Source organism: Mustelus asterias, unplaced genomic scaffold, assembly GCF_964213995.1.
Source record: "Mustelus asterias unplaced genomic scaffold, sMusAst1.hap1.1 HAP1_SCAFFOLD_3867, whole genome shotgun sequence".
NCBI classification, from domain to species: Eukaryota; Metazoa; Chordata; class Chondrichthyes; order Carcharhiniformes; family Triakidae; genus Mustelus; species Mustelus asterias.
Window position 1 is genome coordinate 1,099 of NW_027593812.1, and position 25,155 is coordinate 26,253.

Genomic DNA, 25,155 nt, shown 5'->3' on the forward strand with positions numbered 1-25,155 from the left:
GAGAGAGAGAGGGCGGACAGAGAGAGAGAGGGCGGACAGAGAGAGAGAGGGCGGACAGAGAGAGAGAGGGCGGACAGAGAGAGAGAGGGCGGACACAGAGAGAGAGAGGGCGGACAGAGAGAGAGAGGGCGGACAGAGAGAGAGAGGGCGGACAGAGAGAGAGAGGGCGGACAGAGAGAGAGAGGGCGGACAGAGAGAGAGAGGGCGGACAGAGAGAGAGAGGGCGGACAGAGAGAGAGAGGGCGGACAGAGAGAGAGAGGGCGGACAGAGAGAGAGAGGGCGGACAGAGAGAGAGAGGGCGGACAGAGAGAGAGAGGGCGGACACAGAGAGAGAGGGCGGACACAGAGAGAGAGGGCGGACACAGAGAGAGAGGGCGGACACAGAGAGAGAGGGCGGACACAGAGAGAGAGGGCGGACACAGAGAGAGAGGGCGGACACAGAGAGAGAGGGCGGACACAGAGAGAGAGGGCGGACACAGAGAGAGAGAGGGCGGACACAGAGAGAGAGGGCGGACACAGAGAGAGAGGGCGGACACAGAGAGAGAGGGCGGACACAGAGAGAGAGGGCGGACACAGAGAGAGAGGGCGGACACAGAGAGAGAGGGCGGACACAGAGAGAGAGGGCGGACACAGAGAGAGAGGGCGGACACAGAGAGAGAGGGCGGACACAGAGAGAGAGGGCGGACACAGAGAGAGAGGGCGGACACAGAGAGAGAGGGCGGACACAGAGAGAGAGGGCGGACACAGAGAGAGAGGGCGGACACAGAGAGAGAGGGCGGACACAGAGAGAGAGGGCGGACACAGAGAGAGAGGGCGGACACAGAGAGAGAGGGCGGACACAGAGAGAGAGGGCGGACACAGAGAGAGAGGGCGGACACAGAGAGAGAGGGCGGACACAGAGAGAGAGGGCGGACACAGAGAGAGAGGGCGGACACAGAGAGAGAGGGCGGACACAGAGAGAGAGGGCGGACACAGAGAGAGAGGGGGGACAGAGAGGGAGATGGCGGACAGAGAGAGAGAGGGCGGACAGGGAGAGAAGAGAGGGCGGACAGGGAGAGAAGAGAGGGCGGACAGAGAGAGAGAGGGCGGACAGGGAGAGAGAGAGAGGGCGGACACAGAGAGAGAGGGCGGACAGAGAGAGAGAGTGGGAGACAGAGACAGAGAGAGATGGCAGTTAATAAAATGGAGGTGTGCGAGATGGTGAATGGCGCTGGGTAAGGGGGGGACGGGCACAGTGTGAGGGTGGGACGGGCACAGGGTGAGGGCGGGACGGGGTTCAGATGTTGCCTTACCCTCAGTTAGAGAGTCGGAGATGTGGGTGAACAGTTGGTGGTCCGCAGGCAGCCGGAAAGCGACAGGACCCCCAGCGAACAGCTTCTGGGAGAGAGAGAAAACTCGGTGAGGCCGGAGCGGGAAGCCCAACTCGGAAACAGCAGCACAAACCTGGAGCATCCTCCAGCCCCGACACCCCCTCCCTATCTCTGTAACCTCCTCCAGCCCCGACACCCCCTCCCTACCTCTGTAACCTCCTCCAGCCCCTACATCCCTCCCTATCTCTGTAACCTCCTCCAGCCCCCTACACCCCCTTCCTATCTCTGTAACCTCCTCCAGCCCCTACACCCCCTTCCTATCTCTGGAACCTCCTCCAGCTCCTACACCCCCTCCCTATCTCTGTAACCTCCTCCAGCCCCCTACACCCCCTCCCTATCTCTGTAACCTCCTCCAGCCCCTACACCCCTCCCTATCTCTGTAACCTCCTCCAGCCCCGACACCCCCTCCCTATCTCTGTAACCTCCTCCAGCCCCTACATCCCTATCTCTGTAACCCCCTCCAGCCCCTACACCCCCTCCCTATCTCTGTAACCCCCTCCAGCCCCTTCACCCCCTCCCTACCTCTGTAACCTCCTCCAGCCCCTACACCCCTCCCTATCTCTGTAACCTCCTCCAGCTCCCTACACCCCTCCCTATCTCTGTAACCTCCTCCAGCCCCTACACCCCTCCCTATCTCTGTAACCTCCTCCAGCTCCCTACACCCTCTCCCTATCTCTGTAAACTCCTCCAGCCCTACACCCCTCCCTAACTCTCTAACCTCCTCCAGCCCCCTACACCCCCTCCCTATCTCTGTAACCTCCTCCAGCCCACTACACCCCTCCCTATCTCTGCAACCTCCTCCAGGCCCTACACCCCTCCCTATCTCTGTAACCTCCTCCAGCTCCCTACACCCCTCCCTATCTCTGTAACCTCCTCCAGCCCCCTACACCCCCTCCCTATCTCTGTAACCTCCTCCAGCACCCTACACCCTCTCCCTATCTCTGTAAACTCCTCCAGCCCCTACCTATCTCTGTAACCTCCTCCAGCCCCTACACCCCTCCCTATCTCTGTAACATCCTCCAGCCCCCTACACCCCCTCCCTATCTCTGTAACCTCCTCCAGCCCCTACACCCCTCCCTATCTCTGTAACCTCCTCCAGCCGCCTACACCCCTTCCCTATCTCTAACCTCCTCCAGCCCCTACACCCCCTCCCTATCTCTGTAACCTCCTCCAGCCCCTACACCCCTCCCTATCTCTGTAACCTCCTCCAGCCCCCTACACCCCCTCCCTATCTCTGTAACCTCCTCCAGCTCCCTACACCCTCTCCCTATCTCTGTAAACTCCTCCAGCCCCTACCTATCTCTGTAACCTCCTCCAGCCCCTACACCCCTCCCTATCTCTGTAACATCCTCCAGCCCCCTACACCCCCTCCCTATCTCTGTAACCTCCTCCAGACCCTACACCCTTCCCTCTCTCTCCCCCAATCCCCACCTCTCTCTCGCTCAATCCCCCTCTCTCTCTCGCTCAATCCCCCTCTCTCTCTCGCTCAATCCCCCCCTCTCTCTCGCTCAATCCCCCCCTCTCTCTCGCTCAATCCCCCCTCTCTTTCGCTCAATCCCCCTCTCTCTCGCTCAATCCCCCTCTCTCTCGCCCAATCCCCCTCTCTCTCGCCCAATCCCCCTCTCTCTCGCCCAATCCCCCTCTCTCTCGCCCAATCCCCCTCTCTCTCGCCCAATCCCCCTCTCTCTCGCCCAATCCCCCTCTCTCTCGCCCAATCCCCCTCTCTCTCGCCCAATCCCCCTCTCTCTCGCCCAATCCCCCTCAATCCCCCTCTCTCTCTCCCTCAATCCCCCTCTCTCTCTCCCTCAATCCCCCCCTCTCTCTCCCTCAATCCCCCTCTCTCTCTCCCTCAATCCCCCTCTCTCTCTCCCTCAATCCCCCTCTCTCTCCCTCAATCCCCCTCTCTCTCTCCCTCAATCCCCATCTCTCTCTCCCTCAATCCCCCTCTCTCTCCCTCAATCCCCCTCTCTCTCTCCCTCAATCCCCCCCTCTCTCTCACCCAATCCCCCTCTCTCTCTCACCCAATCCCCCTCTCTCTCTCACCCAATCCCCCTCTCTCTCTCACCCAATCCCCCTCTCTCTCTCACCCAATCCCCCTCTCTCTCTCACCCAATGCCCCTCTCTCTCTCACCCAATCTCCCTCTCTCTCTCACCCAATCCCCCTCTCTCTCTCACCCAATCCCCCTCTCTCTCTCACCCAATCCCCCTCTCTCTCACCCAATCCCCCTCTCTCACCCCAATCCTCCTCCTCTCTCTCACTCAATTCCCCTCTCTCTCACTCAATTCCCCTCTCTCTCACTCAATCCCCCCTCTCTCTCACTCAATCCCCCCTCTCTCACCCAATCCCCCTCTCTCACTCAATCCCTCTCTCTCTCACACTCAATCCCCCTCTCTCTCACCCAATCCCCCTCTCTCTCACCCAATCCCCCTCTCTCTCACCCAATCCCCCTCTCTCTCACCCAATCCCCCTTTCTCTCACCCAATCCCCCTCTCTCTCACTCACAGAGAGGAAGGAGGGGAGACAGAGAGGGAGAGGAGACAGAGAGGGGGAGAGAGAGAGAGAAAGAGTCTCCTTCTTTAACAGGGGGCCCTGACGGAGAGAGAGAGAGAGAGACTCCCTCTTTAACAGGGGTCCCTGACGGAGAGAGAGAGAGAGAGACTCCCTCTTTAACAGGGGTCCCTGACGGAGAGAGAGAGAGACTCCCTCTTTAACAGGGGTCCCTGACGGAGAGAGAGAGAGACTCCCTCTTTAACAGGGGTCCCTGACGGAAAGAGAGAGAGAGAGACTCCCTCTTTAACAGGGGTCCCTGACGGAGAGAGAGAGAGAGAGAGACTCCCTCTTTAACAGGGGTCCCTGACGGAGAGAGAGAGAGAGAGAGAGACTCCCTCTTGAACAGGGGTCCCTGACGGAGAGAGAGAGAGAGAGACTCCCTCTTTAACAGGGGTCCCTGACGGAGAGAGAGAGACTCCCTCTTTAACAGGGGTCCCTGACGGAGAGAGAGAGAGACTCCCTCTTTAACAGGGGTCCCTGACGGAGAGAGAGAGAGACTCCCCCTTTAACAGGGGTCCCTGACGGAGAGAGAGAGAGAGAGAGAGACTCCCTCTTTAACAGGGGTCCCTCACAGAGAGAGAGAGAGAGAGAGAGACTCCCTCTTTAACAGGGGTCCCTGACAGAGAGAGAGAGAGAGAGACTCCCTCTTTAACAGGGGTCCCTGACAGAGAGAAAGAGAGAGAGAGAGAAACTCCCCCTTTAACAGGGGTCCCTGATGGAGAGAGAGAGAGACTCCCTCTTTAACAGGGGTCCCTGATGGAGAGAGAGAGAGAGAGAGACTCCCTCTTTAACAGGGGTCCCTGACGGAGAGAGAGAGAGAGAGAGACTCCCCCTTTAACAGGGGTCCCTGACGGAGAGAGAGAGAGAGAGAGAGAGAGACTCCCTCTTTAACAGGGGTCCCTGACAGAGAGAGAGAGAGAGACTCCCTCTTTAACAGGGGTCCCTGACAGAAAGAAAGAGAGAGAGAGAGAAACTCCCCCTTTAACAGGGGTCCCTGACGGAGAGAGAGAGAGAGAGAGACTCCCTCTTTAACAGGGGTCCCTGACAGAGAGAGAGAGAGACTCCCTCTTTAACAGGGGTCCCTGACGGAGCGAGAGAGAGAGAGACTCCCTCTTTAACAGGGGTCCCTGACGGAGCGAGAGAGAGAGAGAGACTCTCTCTTTAACAGGGGTGGGTCCCTGACGGTGGGGTTACCTCACATCAGGGCCTGGCAGAGTTGAGTTCTCACACCTCCTGTGCGTGTTGTGATTGAGGTGTTTTGTTCAGAGTGCTGGGACAAGCTGACCTCAGTTCCAATCCGTCCGTCACAAACAACCAGTCTCAGAACAAGCAGCTGTGACTGAAATCACATTTCCAGATGTGCTGGTGTTCTCTGGTCCGTGACAGAGGCGGGACAGAAATTCTGTCTCACGCGGCGAGTGTGAGTGTGACACGCCCTCGGCAACAGGGGGAGATTTTCCCCTTTCGAGATAATCTGGAACATTATGTCAATGGACACCCCCCCCATGCAGCAAGTCCGCAAGGAACTACAAAGGGTCGTGTGAATGTAGCCCAATCCATCACGCAAACCAGCCTCCCATCCATTGACTCCGTCTACACTTCCTGCTGCCTCGGGGAAAAGCAGCCGGCATAATCAAGGACCCCCCCCACGCACCCCGGACATTCTCTCTTCCACCTTCTTCCATCGGGAAAAAGATACAAAAGTCTGAGGTCACCGACCGACCGACTCAAGAACAGCTTCTTCCCTGCTGCTGTCAGACTTTTGAATGGACCGACCTCGCATTAAGCTGATCTTTCTCTACACCCTCGCTGTGACTGTAACACTACATTCTGCACCCTCTCCTTTCCTTCTCTATGAACGGTATGCTTTGTCTGTATAGCGCGCAAGAAACAATACTTTTCACTGTATCCCAGTGACAATAATAAATCAAATCAGAATCAAATCAAGTCCTCTGAAGCTACGTATCAATGTATAATAGGATGATGGGGTGACCTTACAGAGGGTTATTTGCGGAAGGATATATTGGCCTTGGAGGGAGTGCAGAGAAGGTTCACCAGGTTGATACCGGAGATGAGGGGTGTTGATTATGAGGAGAGACTGAGCAGATTGGGTTTGTATTCGTTGGAATTTAGAAGGCTGAGGGGGGATCTTATAGAGACATATAAGATAATGAAGGGGCTGGATAGGGTAGAGATGGAGAGATTCTTTCCACTTCGAAAGGAAGCTAGAACTAGAGCGCACAGCCTCAAAATAAAGGGGGGTCGGTTTAAGACAGAGTTGAGGAGGAACTTCTTCTCCCAGAGGGTGGTGAATCTCTGGAATTCTCTGCCCACTGAGGTGGTGGAGGCTACCTCGCTGAATATGTTTAAAGCGCGGATGGATGGATTCCTGATCGGTAAGGGAATTAAGGGTTATGGGGATCAGGCGGGTAAGTGGTACTGATCCACGTCAGATCAGCCATGATCTTATTGAATGGCGGGGCAGGCTCGAGGGGCTAGATGGCCTACTCCTGCTCCTATTTCTTATGTTCTTATGTTATAAAATCACGAGGGGCGTGATTTTCGGGGAGAGTCCAACACTGGGGGAAAGATTTTGGGGCTTGCACAGTGGTTAGCACTGCTGCCTCACAGCACCAGGGACCCGGGGTTCGATTCCCGGCTCGGGTCACTGTCTGTGCGGAGTCTGCACATTCTCCCCGTGTCTGCGTGGGTTTCCTCCGGGTGATCCGGTTTCTTCCCACAGTCTGAAAGTCGGTGCATTGGCCATGATAAATTGACCCTAATGTCAGGGCAGTTAGCAGGGTAAATATGTGGGGTAACAGGAATAGGGGCTGGGTGGGATTGTGGTCGGTGCTGACTCGATGGGCCGAATGGCCTCCTTCTGCACTGTAGGGATTCTATGATTCTGTGAAAATCCCCTAGTCGCCACACTCCGGCGCCTGTTCGGGTACACGGAGGGAGAATTTAGCACGGCCAATGCACCCTAACCAGCACGTCTTTCAGACTGTGGGAGCAAACCGGAGCACCCGGAGGAAACCCACGCTGACACGGGGAGAACGTGCAGACTCCGCACAGACAGTGACCCAAGGCCGGGAATCGAACCCGGGTCCCTGGCGCTGTGAGGCAGCAGCGCTAACCCACTGTGCCACCTTTTGGACACTAAGGGACAATTCAGCATGGCCAATCCACCCAACGGGGGGTTGAAGTTTAAGAGCCGTGGGGTTATGCTGCAACTGTACAGGACCTTGGTGAGACCACATTTGGAATATTGTGTGCAGTTCTGGTCACCTCACTATAAGAAGGATGTGGAAGCGCTGGAAAGAGTGCAGAGGAGATTTACCAGGATGCTGCCTGGTTTGGAGGGTAGGTCTTATGAGGAAAGGTTGAGGGAGCTAGGGCTGTTCTCTCTGGAGTGGAGGAGGCTGAGGGGAGACTTAATAGAGGTTTATAAAATGATGAAGGGGATAGATAGAGTGAACGTTCAAAGACTATTTCCTCGGGTGGATGGAGCTATTACAAGGGGGCATAACTATAGGGTTCGTGGTGGGAGATATAGGAAGGATATCAGAGGTCGGTTCTTTACACAGAGAGTGGTTGGGGTGTGGAATGGACTGCCTGCAGTGATAGTGGAGTCAGACACTTTAGGAACATTTAAGCGGTTATTGGATAGGCACATGGAGCACACCAGGATGATAGGGAGTGGGATAGCTTGATCTTGGTTTCAGATAAAGCTCGGCACAACATCGTGGGCCGAAGGGCCTGTTCTGTGCTGTACTGTTCTATGTTCTATAACCTGCACATCTTTGGACACTAAGGGGCAATTTAGCACGGCCAATCCACTCAACCTGCACATCTTTTGGACTGTGGGAGGAAACCCACGCAGACACGGGGAGAACGTGCAGACTCCGCACAGACAGTGACCCAAGCCGGGAATCGAACCCGGGTCCCTGGCGCTGTGAGGCAGCAGTGCTAACTACCGTGCCACCTTTTGGGTACTAAGGGATAATTTAGCATGGCCAATCCACCTAACCTACACATCTTTGGACACTAAGGGGGCAATTTAGCATGGCCAATCCACCTAACCTGCACATCTTTGGACACTAAGGGACAATTTAGCATGGCCAATCCACCTAACCTGCACATCTTTGGACACTAAGGGGGCAATTTAGCATGGCCAATCCACCTAACCTGCACATCTTTGGACACTAAGGGGGCAATTTAGCATGGCCAATCCACCTAACCTACACATCTTTGGACACTAAGGGGGCAATTTAGCATGGCCAATCCACCTAACCTGCACATCTTTGGACACTAAGGGGGCAATTTAGCATGGCCAATCCACCTAACCTGCACATCTTTGGACACTAAGGGGCAATTTAGCATGGCCAATCCACCCTAACCTACACATCTTTGGACACTAAGGGGCAATTTAGCACGGCCAATCCACCTAACCTGCACATCTTTGGACACTAAGGGACAATTTAGCATGGCCAATCCACTTAACCTGCACATCTTTGGACACTAAGGGGCAATTTAGCATGGCCAATCCACCCAACCTGCACATCTTTGGACACTAAGGGGCAATTTAGCATGGCCAATCCACCCTAACCGAAACATCTTTGGACACGAAGGGACAATTTAGCATGGCCAATCCACCTAACCCGCACATCTTTGGACACTAAGGGACAATTTAGCATGGTCAATCCACCAAACCTGTACATCTTTGGACACTAAGGGACAATTTAGCATGGCCAATCCACTCAATCTGCACATCTTTCGGACTGTGGGAGGAAACCCACGCAGACACGGGGGGAACGTGCAGACTCCACACAGACAGTGACCCAAGCCGGGAACTGAACCCGGGTCCCTGGGGCTGTGAGGCAGCAGTGCTAACTACCGTGCCACCTTTTGGACACTAAGGGACAATTCAGCATAGCCAATCCACCTAACCTGCACATCTTTGGACACTAAGGGGCAATTTAGCATGGCCAATCCACCTAACCTGCACATCTTTGGACACTAAGGGGCAATTTAGCATGGCCAATCCACCTAACCTGCACATCTTTGGACACTAAGGGACAATTTAGCACGGCCAATCCCCCTAACACGCACATTTTTGGACACTAAGGGACAATTTAGCATGGCCAATCCACCTAACCTGCACATCTTTGGACACTAAGGGACAATTTAGCATGGCCAATCCACGTAACCTGCACATCTTTGGACACTAAGGGACAATTTAGCATGGCCAATCCACCCTAACCTGCACGTCTTTGGACACTAAGGGACAATTTAGCATGGCCAATCCACTTAACCTGCACATCTTTGGACACTAAGGGACAATTTAGCATGGCCAATCCACTTAACCTGCACATCTTTGGACACTAAGGGCAATTTAGCATGGCCAATCCACCCTAACCTGCACATCTTTGGACACTAAGGGACAATTTAGCATGGCCAATCCACTTAACCTGCACATCTTTGGACACTAAGGGGCAATTTAGCATGGCCAATCCACCCAACCTGCACATCTTTGGACACTAAGGGCAATTTAGCATGGCCAATCCACCCTAACCTAAACATCTTTGGACACTAAGGGACAATTTAGCATGGCCAATCCACCTAACCTACACATCTTTGGACACTAAGGGACAATTTAGCATGGCCAATCCACCTAACCCGCACATCTTTGGACACTAAGGGACAATTTAGCATGGTCAATCCACCAAACCTGTACATCTTTGGACACTAAGGGACAATTTAGCATGGCCAATCCACTCAATCTGCACATCTTTCGGACTGTGGGAGGAAACCGGAGCACCCGGAGGAAACCCACGCAGACACGGGGGGAACGTGCAGACTCCGCACAGACAGTGACCCAAGCCGGGAACTGAACCCGGGTCCCTGGCGCTGTGAGGCAGCAGTGCTAACTACCGTGCCACCTTTTGGACACTAAGGGACAATTCAGCATAGCCAATCCACCTAACCTGCACATCTTTGGACACTAAGGGGCAATTTAGCATGGCCAATCCACCTAACCTGCACATCTTTGGACACTAAGGGACAATTTAGCATGGCCAATCCACCTAACCTGTACATCTTTGGACACTAAGGGACAATTTAGCATGGCCAATCCACCTAACCGACACATCTTTGGACTGTGGGAGGAAACCGGAGCACCCGGAGGAAACCCACGCAGACACGGGGAGAACGTGCAGACTCCGCACAGACAGTGACCCAAGCCGGGAATCGAACCGGGGTCTCTGGCGCTGTGAGGCAGCAGCGCTAACCCATTGTGCCACCGGAGAGAATTCCACACATTCCTAACTCTCTGGATGAAGAAATCTCTCCAAACCTCGGTGCTATCACCCCCCACAAACCCTCTCTGCATCGCTCCCCCAATCCCGGTCTCACGCTCCCCCTCTTGAAAAACAACCGCTGCCCGAGAGCTGACCACCTCGCTGCCCCTCAGATCCCCCAAAACTGCTCAGGCGTGCGTTGGTTCGGTTTAGGCCTTTGGGGTGTTTTTAACTGCGTGTCGGACGTGAGGGAACTGCCAGTCGATGCTGACGTGCCAATCTCACTGAGCTCCTCACCTTCCTGCCCTGAGAGAGCTTTCCGATGGTGAGGCAGGTGTCTCGGGCAAGCTGGTAATCCGCTTGCTCCCGGACGCGGGGTCCCAGTCCCACCGTGTACAGGGTCTCCAGGTTACTCCCGACAATCTCCGGCTCACCGCTGGATGGAGAGGGGTACAGAGGGAGAGAGAGAGAGATACAGCGGCAGTTTAGATACAGAGTAAAGCTCCCTCTACACTGTCCCCCATCAAACACTCCCAGGACAGGTACAGCACGGGGTTAGATACAGAGTAAAGCTCCCACTACACTGTCCCCATCAAACACTCCCAGGACAGGTACAGCACGGGGTTAGATACAGAGTAAAGCTCCCTCTACACTGTCCCCCATCAAACACTCCCAGGACAGGTACAGCACGGGGTTAGATACAGAGTAAAGCTCCCTCTACACTGTCCCCCATCAAACACTCCCAGGACAGGTACAGCACGGGGTTAGATACAGAGTAAAGCTCCCTCTACACTGTCCCCCATCAAACACTCCCAGGACAGGTACAGCACGGGGTTAGATACAGGGTAAAGCTCCATCTACACTGTCCCCATCAAACACTCCCAGGACAGGTACAGCACGGGGTTAGATACAGAGTAAAGCTCCCTCTACACTGTCCCCATCAAACACTCCCAGGACAGGTACAGCACGGGGTTAGATACAGAGTAAAGCTCCCTCTACACTGTCCCCATCAAACACTCCCAGGACAGGTACAGCACGGGGTTAGATACAGGGTAAAGCTCCCTCTACACTGTCCCCATCAAACACTCCCAGGACAGGTACAGCACGGGGTTAGATACAGAGTAAAGCTCCCTCTACACTGTCCCCCATCAAACACTCCCAGGACAGGTACAGCACGGGGTTAGATAAAGAGTAAAGCTCCCTCTACACTGTCCCCATCAAACACTCCCAGGACAGGTACAGCACGGGGTTAGATACAGAGTAAAGCTCCCTCTACACTGTCCCCCATCAAACACTCCCAGGACAGGTACAGCACGGGGTTAGATACAGAGTAAAGCTCCCTCTACACTGTCCCCATCAAACACTCCCAGGACAGGTACAGCACGGGGTTAGATACAGAGTAAAGCTCCCTCTACACTGTCCCCATCAAACACTCCCAGGACAGGTACAGCACGGGGTTAGATACAGAGTAAAGCTCCCTCTACACTGTCCCCATCAAACACTCCCAGGACAGGTACAGCACGGGGTTAGATACAGAGTAAAGCTCCCTCTACACTGTCCCCATCAAACACTCCCAGGACAGGTACAGCACGGGGTTAGATACAGAGTAAAGCTCCCTCTACACCGTCCCCATCAAACACTCCCAGGACTGGTACAGCACGGGGTTAGATACAGAGTAAAGCTCCCTCTACACTGTCCCCCATCAAACACTCCCAGGACAGGTACAGCACGGGGTTAGATACAGAGTAAAGCTCCCTCTACACTGTCCCCATCAAACACTCCCAGGACAGGTACAGCACGGGGTTAGATACAGAGTAAAGCTCCCTCTACACTGTCCCCCATCAAACACTCCCAGGACAGGTACAGCACGGAGTTAGATACAGAGTAAAGCTCCCTCTACACTGTCCCCATCAAACACTCCCAGGACAGGTACAGCACGGGGTTAGATACAGAGTAAAGCTCCCTCTACACTGTCCCCATCAAACACTCCCAGGACAGGTACAGCACGGGGTTAGATACAGGGTAAAGCTCCCTCTACACTGTCCCCCATCAAACACTCCCAGGACAGGTACAGCACGGGGTTAGATACAGAGTAAAGCTCCCTCTACACTGTCCCCCATCAAACACTCCCAGGACAGGTACAGCACGGGGTTAGATACAGAGTAAAGCTCCCTCTACACTGTCCCCATCAAACACTCCCAGGACAGGTACAGCACGGGGTTAGATACAGGGTAAAGCTCCCTCTACACTGTCCCCATCAAACACTCCCAGGACAGGTACAGCACGGGGTTAGATACAGAGTAAAGCTCCCTCTACACTGTCCCCATCAAACACTCCCAGGACAGGTACAGCACGGGGTTAGATACAGAGTAAAGCTCCCTCTACACCGTCCCCATCAAACACACCCAGGACAGGTACAGCACGGGGTTAGATACAGAGTAAAGCTCCCTCTACACTGTCCCCCATCAAACACTCCCAGGACAGGTACAGCACGGGGTTAGATACAGAGTAAAGCTCCCTCTACACTGTCCCCATCAAACACTCCCAGGACAGGTACAGCACGGGGTTAGATACAGAGTAAAGCTCCCTCTACACTGTCCCCCATCAAACACTCCCAGGACAGGTACAGCACGGGGTTAGATACAGAGTAAAGCTCCCTCTACACTGTCCCCCATCAAACACTCCCAGGACAGGTACAGCACGGGGTTAGATACAGAGTAAAGCTCCCTCTACACTGTCCCCATCAAACACTCCCAGGACAGGTACAGCACGGGGTTAGATACAGAGTAAAGCTCCCTCTACACTGTCCCCATCAAACACTCCCAGGACAGGTACAGCACGGGGTTAGATACAGAGTAAAGCTCCCTCTACACTGTCCCCATCAAACACTCCCAGGACAGGTACAGCACGGGGTTAGATACAGAGTAAAGCACCCTCTACACTGTCCCCATCAAACACTCCCAGGACAGGTACAGCACGGGGTTAGATACAGAGTAAAGCTCCCTCTACACTGTCCCCATCAAACACTCCCAGGACAGGTACAGCACGGGGTTAGATACAGAGTAAAGCTCCCTCTACACTGTCCCCATCAAACACTCCCAGGACAGGTACAGCACGGGGTTAGATACAGAGTAAAGCTCCCTCTACACTGTCCCCATCAAACACTCCCAGGACAGGTACAGCACGGGGTTAGATACAGAGTAAAGCTCCCTCTACACTGTCCCCATCAAACACTCCCAGGACAGGTACAGCACGGGGTTAGATACAGAGTAAAGCTCCCTCTACACTGTCCCCATCAAACACTCCCAGGACAGGTACAGCACGGGGTTAGATACAGAGTAAAGCTCCCTCTACACTGTCCCCATCAAACACTCCCAGGACAGGTACAGCACGGGGTTAGATACAGAGTAAAGCTCCCTCTACACTGTCCCCCATCAAACACTCCCAGGACAGGTACAGCACGGGGTTAGATAAAGAGTAAAGCTCCCTCTACACTGTCCCCATCAAACACTCCCAGGACAGGTACAGCACGGGGTTAGATACAGAGTAAAGCTCCCTCTACACTGTCCCCCATCAAACACTCCCAGGACAGGTACAGCACGGGGTTAGATACAGAGTAAAGCTCCCTCTACACTGTCCCCATCAAACACTCCCAGGACAGGTACAGCACGGGGTTAGATACAGAGTAAAGCTCCCTCTACACTGTCCCCATCAAACACTCCCAGGACAGGTACAGCACGGGGTTAGATACAGAGTAAAGCTCCCTCTACACTGTCCCCATCAAACACTCCCAGGACAGGTACAGCACGGGGTTAGATACAGAGTAAAGCTCCCTCTACACTGTCCCCATCAAACACTCCCAGGACAGGTACAGCACGGGGTTAGATACAGAGTAAAGCTCCCTCTACACTGTCCCCATCAAACACTCCCAGGACAGGTACAGCACGGGGTTAGATACAGAGTAAAGCTCCCTCTACACTGTCCCCATCAAACACTCCCAGGACAGGTACAGCACGGGGTTAGATACAGAGTAAAGCTCCCTCTACACTGTCCCCATCAAACACTCCCAGGACAGGTACAGCACGGGGTTAGATACAGAGTAAAGCTCCCTCTACACTGTCCCCATCAAACACTCCCAGGACAGGTACAGCACGGGGTTAGATACAGAGTAAAGCTCCCTCTACACTGTCCCCATCAAACACTCCCAGGACAGGTACAGCACGGGGTTAGATACAGAGTAAAGCTCCCTCTACACTGTCCCCATCAAACACTCCCAGGACAGGTACAGCACGGGGTTAGATACAGAGTAAAGCTCCCTCTACACTGTCCCCCATCAAACACTCCCAGGACAGGTACAGCACGGGGTTAGATACAGAGTAAAGCTCCCTCTACACTGTCCCCATCAAACACTCCCAGGACAGGTACAGCACGGGGTTAGATACAGAGTAAAGCTCCCTCTACACTGTCCCCCATCAAACACTCCCAGGACAGGTGCAGCACGGGGTTAGATACAGAGTAAAGCTCCCTCTACACTGTCCCCATCAAACACTCCCAGGACAGGTACAGCACGGGGTTAGATACAGAGTAAAGCTCCCTCTACACTGTCCCCATCAAACACTCCCAGGACAGGTACAGCACGGGGTTAGATACTGAAGCTTCCTGTACACGCTCCCCGTTAAGCTGCCACTTACCGAGCTGCCATTCCGAGAAGGATTACGGCTGCCCGTCGTTCCTCTGGGCTGCATGTTACCTTCTCCGTCAGCCGTTCCCAGAGTAACTGGATCACAGCTGGCTCAATCTCATTCTGATGGACAAAGGCGCTGACCTGAGAGAGGGAGACAGAGAGAGGGAATAAACTTGAAACTTAGCACACATCAGAATATCTATCTGTGTGCTAACTGATTCTAAAGAAGGATGCATGTCTATGGGGATATTGCTTAAATTGGAACTATAACTGATTCTAAAGAAGGATGCATGTCTATGGGGATATTGCTTAAATTGGAACTATAACTGATTCTAAAGAAGGATGCATGTCTATGGGGATATTGCTTAAATTGGAACTATAACTGATTCTAAAGAAGGATGCATGTCTATGGGGATATTGCTTGAATTGGAACTATAACTGATTCTAAAGGATGCATAAGCTGGCGATATTGGAAATTGGAACTAAAAATTATTCTAAATACAAAGACTATTTCCTCGGGTGGATGGGGCTATTACAAGGGGGCATAACTATAGGGTTCATGGTGGGAGATACAGGAAGGATGTCAGAGGTAGGTTCTTTACGCAGAGAGTGGTTGGGGTGTGGAATGGACTGCCTGCAGTGATAGTGGAGTCAGACACTTTAGGAACATTTAAGCGGTTATTGGATAGGCACATGGAGCACACCAGGATGATAGGGAGTGGGATAGCTTGATCTTGGTTTCAGATAAAGCTCGGCACAACATCGTGGGCCGAAGGGCCTGTTCTGTGCTGTACTGTTCTATGTTCTAAAGAAGGATGTCTGTGGAGATATTGCTTAAATTGGAACTATAACTGATTCTAAAGAAGGATGCATGTCTATGGGGATATTGCTTGAATTGGAACTATAACTGATTCTAAAGGATGCATAAGCTGGCGATATTGGAAATTGGAACTAAAAATTATTCTAAAGAAGGATGTCTATGGGGATATTGCTTAAATTGGAACTATAAATGATTCTAAAGGATGCATGTCTATGGGGATATTGCTTAAATTGGAACTATAACTGATTCTGAAGAAGGATGCATGTCTATGGGGATATTGCTTAAATTGGAACTATAACTGATTCTAAAGAAGGATGCATGTCTGTGGAGATACTGCTTAAATTTGAACTATAACTGATTCTGAAGAAGGATGCATGTCTATGGGGATATTGCTTAAATTGGAACTAAAACTGATTCTAAAGAAGGATGCATGTCTATGGGGATACTGCTTAAATTGGAACTATAACTGATTCTGAAAAAGGATGCATGTCTATGGGGATATTGCTTAAATTGGAACTATAACTCATTCTAAAGAAGGATGCATGTCTATGGGGATATTGCTTAAATTGGAACTATAACTCATTCTAAAGAAGGATGCATGTCTATGGGGATGTTGCTTAAATTGGAACTATAATTGATTCTAAAGGGTGTATGTCTATGGGGATATTGCTTAAATTGGAACTACAACTGATTCTGAAAGAAGGATGCCTGTCTGTGGGGATATTGCTTAAATTGGAACCATCATGGATAGTCAGAAGCTTTTTCCCAAGGTAGAAGAGTCAATTACTAGGGGGCATAGGTTTAAGGTGCGAGGGGCAAGGTTTAAAGGAGATGTACGAGGAAAGTGTTTTTTTTACACAGAGGGTAGTGGGTGCCTGGAACTCGCTGCCGGGTGAGGTAGTGGAAGCAGATACGGTAGTGAGTTTTAAGGGGCATCTGGGCAAATACATGGATAGGATGGGAATAGAGGGATATGGGAGTGGGAGGGGAGTGGGTTTTAGTTCAGTCGGGCAGCATGGTCGGTGCAGGCTTGGAGGGCCGAAGGGCCTGTTCCTGTGCTGTAATTTTCATTGTTCTATAACTAATTCTAAAGAAGGATGTATATCTGTGGGGATATTGCTTAAATTGGAACTGTAGAGAAAGTTAAGAATTATCCTTTGGTCATGTTTAAGTATTCAAATTGGTAAACGTTATGCGAGGTTTATTTATTAGTGTCACAAATAGGCTTAAATTAACTCTGGAATGAAGTTACTGTGAAAATCCCCTAGTCGCCCACACTCCGGAGCCTGTTCGGGTTACACTGAGGGAGAATTTAGCACGGCCAATGCACCCTAACCAGCACGTCTTTCAGACTGTGGGAGGAAACCGGAGCACCCGGAGGAAACCCACGCAGACACGGGGAGAACGTGCAGACTCCACACAGACAGTGACCCAAGCCGGGAATCGAACCCAGGTCCCTGGCGCTGTGAGGCAGCAGTGCTAACCACTGTGCCACCGTGCCACCCATAATTCTAATGCTAATTCTTTGTGTTATAGAGTCATAGAGGTTTACAACATGGAAACAGGCCCTTCGGCCCAACTTGTCCATGCCGCCCTTTCTTTTTTTAACCACTAAGCTGGTCCTAATTCCCGTGTTTGGCCCATATCCCTCTGTACCCATCTTACCCATGTAACTATCTAAATGCTCTGTAAAAGACAAAATTGTACCCGCCTCCACTACTGCCTCTGGCAGCTCGTTCCAGACACTCACCACCCTCTGTGTGAAACAATTGCTCCTTTTGTATCTCTCCCCTCTCACCGTAAACCTATGCCCTCTAGTTTTAGACTCCCCTACCTTTGGGAAAAGATGTTGACTATCTAGCTGATCGACACCCCTCATTATTTTATAGACCTCTATAAGATCACCCCTCAGCCTCCTACGCTGCAGAGAAAAAAGTCCCAGTCTATCCAGCCTCTCCTTATAACTCAATCCATCAAGTCCTGGTCGCATCCTAGTAAATCTTTTCTGCATTCTTTCTAGTTTAACAATATCCTTTCTATAATCAGGTGACCAGAACTGTACACAGCATTCCAAGTGTGGCCTTACCAATGTCTTGTACAACTTCAACAAGATGTCCCAACTCCTGTATTCAATGTTCTGACCAATGAAACCAAACATGCCGAATGCCTTCTTCACCACTCTGTCCACCTGTGACTCCACTTTCAAGGAGCTATGAACCTGTACCCCTAGATCTCTTTGTTCTGTAACTCTCCCCAACGCCCGACCATTAACTGAGTAAGTCCTGCCCTGGTTCAATCTACCAAAATGCATCACCTCGCATTTGTCCAAATTAAACTCCATCTGCCATTCGTCAGCCCACTGGCCCAACTGATCAAGATCCCATTGCAATCGGAGATAACCTTCTTCACTGTCCACTATGCCACCAATCTTGGTGTCACCTGCAAACTTACTAACCATGCCTCCTATATTCTCATCCAAATCATTAATATAAATGACAAATAACAGTGGACCCAGCACTGATCCCTGAGGCACACCGCTGGTCACAAGTGCCTCCAGTTTGAAAAACAACTCTCTACAACCACCCTCTGGCTTCTGTCAAGAAGCCAATTTTGTATCCATTTAGCTACCTCACCCTGGATCCCGTGAGATTTAACCTTATGCAACAACCTACCATGCGGTACCTTGTCAAAGGCCTTGCTAAAGTCCGTGTAGACAACATCAACTGCACTGCCCTCATCGACCTTCTTGGTTACCCCTTCAAAAAAACTCAATCCAATTTGTGAGGTATGATTTTCCACTCACAAAGCCATGCTGACTGTCCCTAATCAGTCCTTGCGTCTCTAAATACCTGTAGATCCTGTCTCCCAGAATACCTTCGAACAACAGCTAGTTATATTCTGTGTTCTTAAGTAAACTTTGTTTGATAAAAGCTCCCTAATGGGTCACTTGAAACATACCCGGAGCAAACATGTTATGCTTGACCTGATGCCAAAATCAACAAAATATTGGGGTCTCGGCGAGTGCCATACTACACCTTGAAGTTTCTGATCTGGTCCTTGGGAATATCCTCTATTACAAGGGGAATCGAAGAATAAAAATAAGGATGCGATGGTTAAGTTACAGGGGCACTGGTGGGAACGCATCTCTGATGAACTAGGAGCAGGAGCAGGCCATCTGGCCCCTCGAGCCTGCCCCGCCATTCAATAAGATCATGGCTGATCTTTTCGTGGACTCAGCTCCACTTACCTGCCCGCTCACCATAACCCTTAATTCCTTCACTGTTCAAAAATCTATCTATCCTTGCCTTAAAAACATTCAATGAGGGAGCCTCAACTGGGCAGGGAATTCCACAGATTCACAACCCTTCAGGTGAAGAAGTTCCTCCTCAACTCAGTCCCAAATCTGCTCCCCTGGTTTTGAGGCCATGCCCCCCGAGTATGGATTTCACCCGAGGTTCATCCCCCAACCCCGCCCTCGCCCCCCACTCACCAACTGCTCCAGGCATTTGATAGTGTCCATGTTGGAATCGAAAATGAGGGCGGTGAGGTTTTGCACCATAGTCTGCGGCTTCGAGCTGGGAGGAGGAGAGAGAGAGAGAGGGGGAGAGAGCGGGGGGAGAGAGAGAGAGAGAGAGGGAGAGAGAGAGAGCGAGAGCAGGAGAGAGAGAGCGGGAGAGAGAGCAGGAGCGAGAGAGGGAGAGAGCAGGAGAGAGAGAGAGAGAGCGGGAGAGAGAGAGCGGGAGAGAGAGAGAGAGAGCGGGAGAGATAGAGAGAGAGCGGGAGAGAGAGAGAGAGCGGGAGAGAGAGAGAGCGGGAGAGAGAGAGAGCGGGAGAGAGAGAGAGCGGGAGAGAGAGAGAGCGGGGAGAGAGAGAGAGCGGGAGAGAGAGAGAGCGGGAGAGAGAGAGCGGGAGAGAGAGAGAGCGGGAGAGAGAGAGAGCGGGAGAGAGAGAGAGCGGGAGAGAGAGAGAGCGGGAGAGAGAGAGAGCGGAGAGAGAGAGAGAGCGGGAGAGAGAGAGAGCGGGAGAGAGAGAGAGCGGGAGAGAGAGAGAGCGGGAGAGAGAGAGAGCGGGAGAGAGAGAGAGCGGGAGAGAGAGAGAGCGGGAGAGAGAGAGAGCGGGAGGAGAGAGAGCGGGAGAGAGAGAGCGGGAGAGAGAGAGCGGGAGAGAGAGAGCGGGAGAGAGACAGAGAGCAGCAGAGAGAGAGCGGGAGAGAGAGCAGGAGCGAGAGCAGGAGCGAGAGAGAGAGAGCGCGGGAGAGAGAGAGAGAGCGGGAGAGAGAGAGAGCGGGGGAGAGAGAGAGCGGGGGAGAGAGAGAGCGGGGGAGAGAGAGAGCGGGGAGAGAGAGAGAGCGGGGGAGAGAGAGAGCGGGGGAGAGAGAGAGCGGGGGAGAGAGAGAGAGCGGGGGAGAGAGAGAGCGGGGGAGAGAGAGAGCGGGGGAGAGAGAGAGGGCGGGGGAGAGAGAGAGCGGGGGAGAGAGAGAGCGGGGAGAGAGAGAGGCGGGGGAGAGAGAGAGCGGGGGAGAGAGAGAGCGGGGGAGAGAGAGAGCGGGGGAGAGAGAGAGAGCGAAAATTGAACGATTAGAACAGTTGCTGAGGCATCAACCCCCATCTCACTCACATCCGCATCTGAATCTCCCGCCTCTGCGGGAGCGAGTCCCACATTCTCCCCCCCCGTGGGAGCGAATCCCACATTCTCCCCCCGTGGGAGCGAACCCCACATTCTCCCCCCCCGTGGGAGCGAGTCCCACATTCTCCCCCCCGTGGGAGCGAATCCCACATTCTCCCCCCGTGGGAGCGAGTCCCACATTCTCCCCACCCCGTGGGAGCGAGTCCCACATTCTCCCCCCCGTGGGAGCGAGTCCCACATTCTCCCCCACTCCCCTCGTGGGAGCGAGTCCCACATTCTCCCCCACTCCCCCCGTGGGAGCGAGTCCCACATTCTCCCCCCCCGTGGGAGCGAGTCCCACATTCTCCCCCCGTGGGAGCGAGTCCCACATTCTCCCCCCGTGGGAGCGAGTCCCACATTCTCCCCCCGTGGGAGCGAGTCCCACATTCTCCCCACCCCGTGGGAGCGAGTCCCACATTCTCCCCCCGTGGGAGCGAACCCCACATTCTCCCCCCCCGTGGGAGCGAGTCCCACATTCTCCCCCACTCCCCCGTGGGAGCGAGTCCACATTCTCCCCCCTCTGTGGGAGCGAGTCCCACATTCTCCCCACCCCGTGGGAGCGAGTCCCACATTCTCCCCACCCGTGGGAGCGAGTCCCACATTCTCCCCACCCCGTGGGAGCGAGTCCCACATTCTCCCCCCCGCGGGAGCGAGTCCCACATTCCCCCCTCTGTGGGAGCGAGTCCCACATTCCCCCCTCTGTGGGAGCGAGTCCCACATTCCCCCCTCTGTGGGAGCGAGTCCCACATTCTCCCCACCCCGTGGGAGCGAGTCCCACATTCTCCCCCCCCCCGGTGGGGGCGGATATGTCAAGCCTTTCGCTCCTGGGATCATTCCCGTGAACCTCCCCGGGGACCAGCACACTCTTCCCTCGACACGGGATCAATGGTTTCCGGGGTTTCGGTCCCTACCTCTCTCGGTTGAGGTACAGGCGCCGGTACGCCTCGGTGACAGCTTCCTTCACTCCAGCCTCTTTGGACCACACCAAGGGCAGCATCTCCCGCATTCCCACCAACGCTTGTGAGATTCCGAACTCCGAGATAGTCACAAAGAACTGGATGGCTTCCTGGACAACTGGGGAAAGAATGCAGGCGGAGAGTAAGGATACAGGGCACCGTCTCTCTCTCTATCCTCTTGTGAAACGTAGAGGATAGAAGCAGGAGGAGGCCATTCGGCCCTTCGAACCTGCTCCACCATTCATAGTAAGAAGTTTAACAACACCAGGTTAAAGTCCAACAGGTTTATTTGGTAGCAAAAGCCACACAAGCTTTCGAGGCTCTGAGCCCCTTCTTCAGGTCATCACCATCATTGGCTGATCGTCCAACTCAATAGCCTCATCCTTGCTTTCTCCCCGTGACCTTTGACCCCGTTCGCCCCCAAGTGCTCTCTCCAGCCGCCTCTTGAATACATTCAATGTTTCGGCATCAACTACTTCCTGTGGGAATGAGTTCCACAGGCTCACCGGGTGGAGAAATGTCTCCTCATCTCCGTCCCAAATGGTCTACCCCGAATCCTCAGACTGTGACCTCCCTGGTTCTGGATTCCCCCCACCATCGGGAACATCCTCCCCGCGTCTACCCTGTCCAGTCCCGTTAGAATTTTTCTTTATTTCCTTCTCTATGAACGGTATGCTTTGCCTGTATAGCGCGCAAGAAACAATACTTTTCACTGTGTCCCAGTGACAATAATAAATCAAATATTAAGTTGATCTTTCTCTACACCCCTAGCTGTGACTGTAACACTACATTCTGCACCCTCTCCTTTCCTTCTCCCCTCTGTATTCTATGAACGGTATGCTTTGTCTGTATAGCACGCAAGAAACAAGAAAAGGAACAGCACAGTGCACTGCTGCCTCACAGTGCCAGGGACCCGGGTTCGATTCCCGGCTCGGGTCACTGTCTGTGCGGAGTCTGCATGTTCTCCCCGTGTCTGCGTGGGTTTCCTCCCACAGTCCGAAGGACGTGCTGGTTAGGGTGCATTGGGCCGTGCTAAATTCTCCCTCAGTGTAACCCGAACAGGCGCCGGAGTGTGGGCGACTAGGGGATTCTCACAGTAACTTCATTGCTGTGTTAATGTAAGCCGACTTGAGACACTAATAAATAAATTTTAAACTTTAAGAGAGAGTTTCTTAAAAGTTTAGATTATTTATTCGTGTCACAAGTAGGCTTACATTAACACTGCAATGAAGTTACTGTGAAACTGCACGTTCTCCCCGTGTCTGCTTGGGTTTCCTCCGGGTGCTCCAGTTTCCTCCCACAGTCCAAAGATGTGCGGGTTAGGCGGATTGGCCATGCTAAATTGTCCCTTAGTGTCCAACAATGTGCAGGTTAGGTGGATTGGCCATGCTAAATTGCCCCTTAGTGTCCAACAATGTGCAGGTTAGGTGGATTGGCCATGCTAAATTGCCCCTTAGTGTCCAAAGATGTGCAGGTTAGGTGGATTGGCCATGCTAAATTGCCCCTTAGTGTCCAAAGATGTGGAGGTTAGGTGGATTGGCCATGCTAAATTGTCCCTTAGTGTCCAACAATGTGCAGGTTAGGTGGATTGGCCATGCTAAATTGCCCCTTAGTGTCCAACAATGTGCAGGTTAGGTGGATTGGCCATGCTAAATTGCCCCTTAGTGTCCAACAATGTGCAGGTTAGGTGGATTGGCCATGCTAAATTGCCCCTTAGTGTCCAAAGATGTGCAGGTTAGGTGGATTGGCCATGCTAAATTGCCCCTTAGTGTCCAAAGATGTGGAGGTTAGGTGGATTGGCCATGCTAAATTGTCCCTTAGTGTCCAACAATGTGCAGGTTAGGTGGATTGGCCATGCTAAGTTGCCCCTTAGTGTCCCGGGATGTGTGGATGAGTGGGGTAAATGTGCGGGGTTGTGGGGGTAGGGCCTGGGTGAGATTGCTGCCAGTGCAGACTCAATGGGCTGAATGGCCTCCTTCTGCACTGCAGGTTTCGACAAGCTACCAACGTCCCCACAATAGGATTGGCTCTCAGGTGACCAAAACATCACATTTAAATCTCGTTGCCTGCTGTTATCCAAGTGCCTTGTTTAATTTGATTGGGCAGATTCCAAAAACAGCCTGTTGTCGTGGCAACCCTACTGCCTGGCCTCTCGAGACTAATGTTTCACTTTGGGCTCTCTGTTTACCAGAATTTTAAAAAAAATTCTAAGCACTGATTTTAAAAACCTTTTTAAAATCACGAAATTTGCAACACCTCCCCCTCCCCCCTGACATGGGAGGGCATGGGATCCAAGGTGCTGCTGCCCTGTGGATCCAGAACTGGCTTGCCCAACGGAGGCAGAGAGTGGGTATAGATGGGTCTTTTTCTAAATGGAGGCCGGTCACCAGTGGTGTGCCCCAGGGATCTGTTCTGGGACCCTTGCTGTTTGTCATTTTCGTAAATGACCTGGATGAGGAAGCGGAGGGATGGGTTGGTAAGTTTGCCGACGACACGAAGGTTGGTGGGGTTGTGGATAGTCTGGAGGGATGTCAGAAGTTACAGAGGGACATAGATAGGATGCAAGACTGGGCAGAGAAGTGGCAGATGGACTTCAACCCAGATAAATGCGTCGTGGTCCATTTTGGCAGGTCAAATGGGATGAAGGAGTACAATATTAAGGGAAAGACTCTTAGTACTGTAGAGGATCAGAAGGTCCTTGGGGTCCTGGTCCATAGAACTCTGAAATCGTCCCCGCAGGTGGAGGAGGTGGTTAAGAAGGCGTATGGTGTGCTGGCCTTTATCAATCGAGGGATTGAGTTTAGGAGTCCGGGGATAATGATGCAGCTATATAAGACCCTCGTCAGACCCCACTTGGAGCACTGTGCTCAGTTCTGGTCGCCTCATTACAGGAAGGATGTGGAAAAGATTGAAAGGGTGCTGAGGAGATTTACAAGGATGTTGCCTGGATTGAGTGGCATGCCTCATGAGGATAGGCTGAGGGAGCTCGGTCTTTTCTCCTTGGAGAGACGTAGGATGAGAGGAGACCTAATAGAGGTATATAAGATGTTGAGAGGCATAGATCGGGTGGACTCTCAGAGGCTTTTTCCCAGGGTGGAAATGTCTGCTACGAGAGGACACAGGTTTAAGGTGCTGGGGGGTAGGTACAGGGGAGATGTTAGGGGGAAGTTTTTCACACAGAGGGTGGTGGGCGAGTGGAATCGGCTGCCGTCAGTGGTGGTGGAGGCGAACTCAATAGGGTCTTTCAAGAGACTGCTGGATGAGTACATGGAGCTTAATAGGATGGAGGGTTATAGGTAGGTCTAGAAGGTAGGGATATGTTCGGCACAACTTGTGGGGCCGAAGGGCCTGTTTCTGCTGTAGTTTTTCTATGTTTCTCGCCATCCCGAGGAAAGGCTTACCCGAGGGGTTCTTAGAGCTCAGGAACTTGCTGACAATCTCGATGGCGCCCTCCATCTTCGAGGCGAAGGTTAGCGCGTCTTTCAGGTACTGGACCAGCACCTCCTGTTTAGCCAGCTCGGAAGGTTCCGGAGTCTCCTTCTCGGAATTCTCATCGACCGCCTCGGAGGCCGGGGGTTGTGGTGATTCTGGTCCTGCGTCCTCCTGACCTGTAAGACAATTCAGGGTCCCTCAGCACTGACCCACAGTGCGGCGCTCCCTCAGCACTGACCCTCCCACAGTGCAGCACTCCCTCAGCACTGACCCTCCCACAGTGCGGTGCTCCCTCAGCACTGACCCTCCCACAGTGCGGCACTCCCTCAGCACTGACCCTCCCACAGTGCGGCGCTCCCTCAGCACCGACCCTCCCA

The 25,155-nt window shown here is 52.9% G+C and overlaps 1 protein-coding gene across 1 annotated transcript; it reads right to left on the reverse strand.

Moving 5' to 3' along the window:
- Positions 1-1,293: 1,293 nt before the first annotated feature.
- On the reverse strand, positions 1,294-24,954 carry LOC144490824 (condensin complex subunit 1-like; the record flags this gene model as incomplete). Its single annotated transcript, XM_078208521.1, has 6 exons — positions 1,294-1,378; positions 10,519-10,657; positions 14,913-15,046; positions 19,216-19,300; positions 21,302-21,464; positions 24,748-24,954. Coding segments are annotated over 6 exons (813 nt in total), but the record flags the coding sequence as incomplete, so codon positions are not given.
- Between the last annotated feature and the right edge of the window lie 201 nt (positions 24,955-25,155).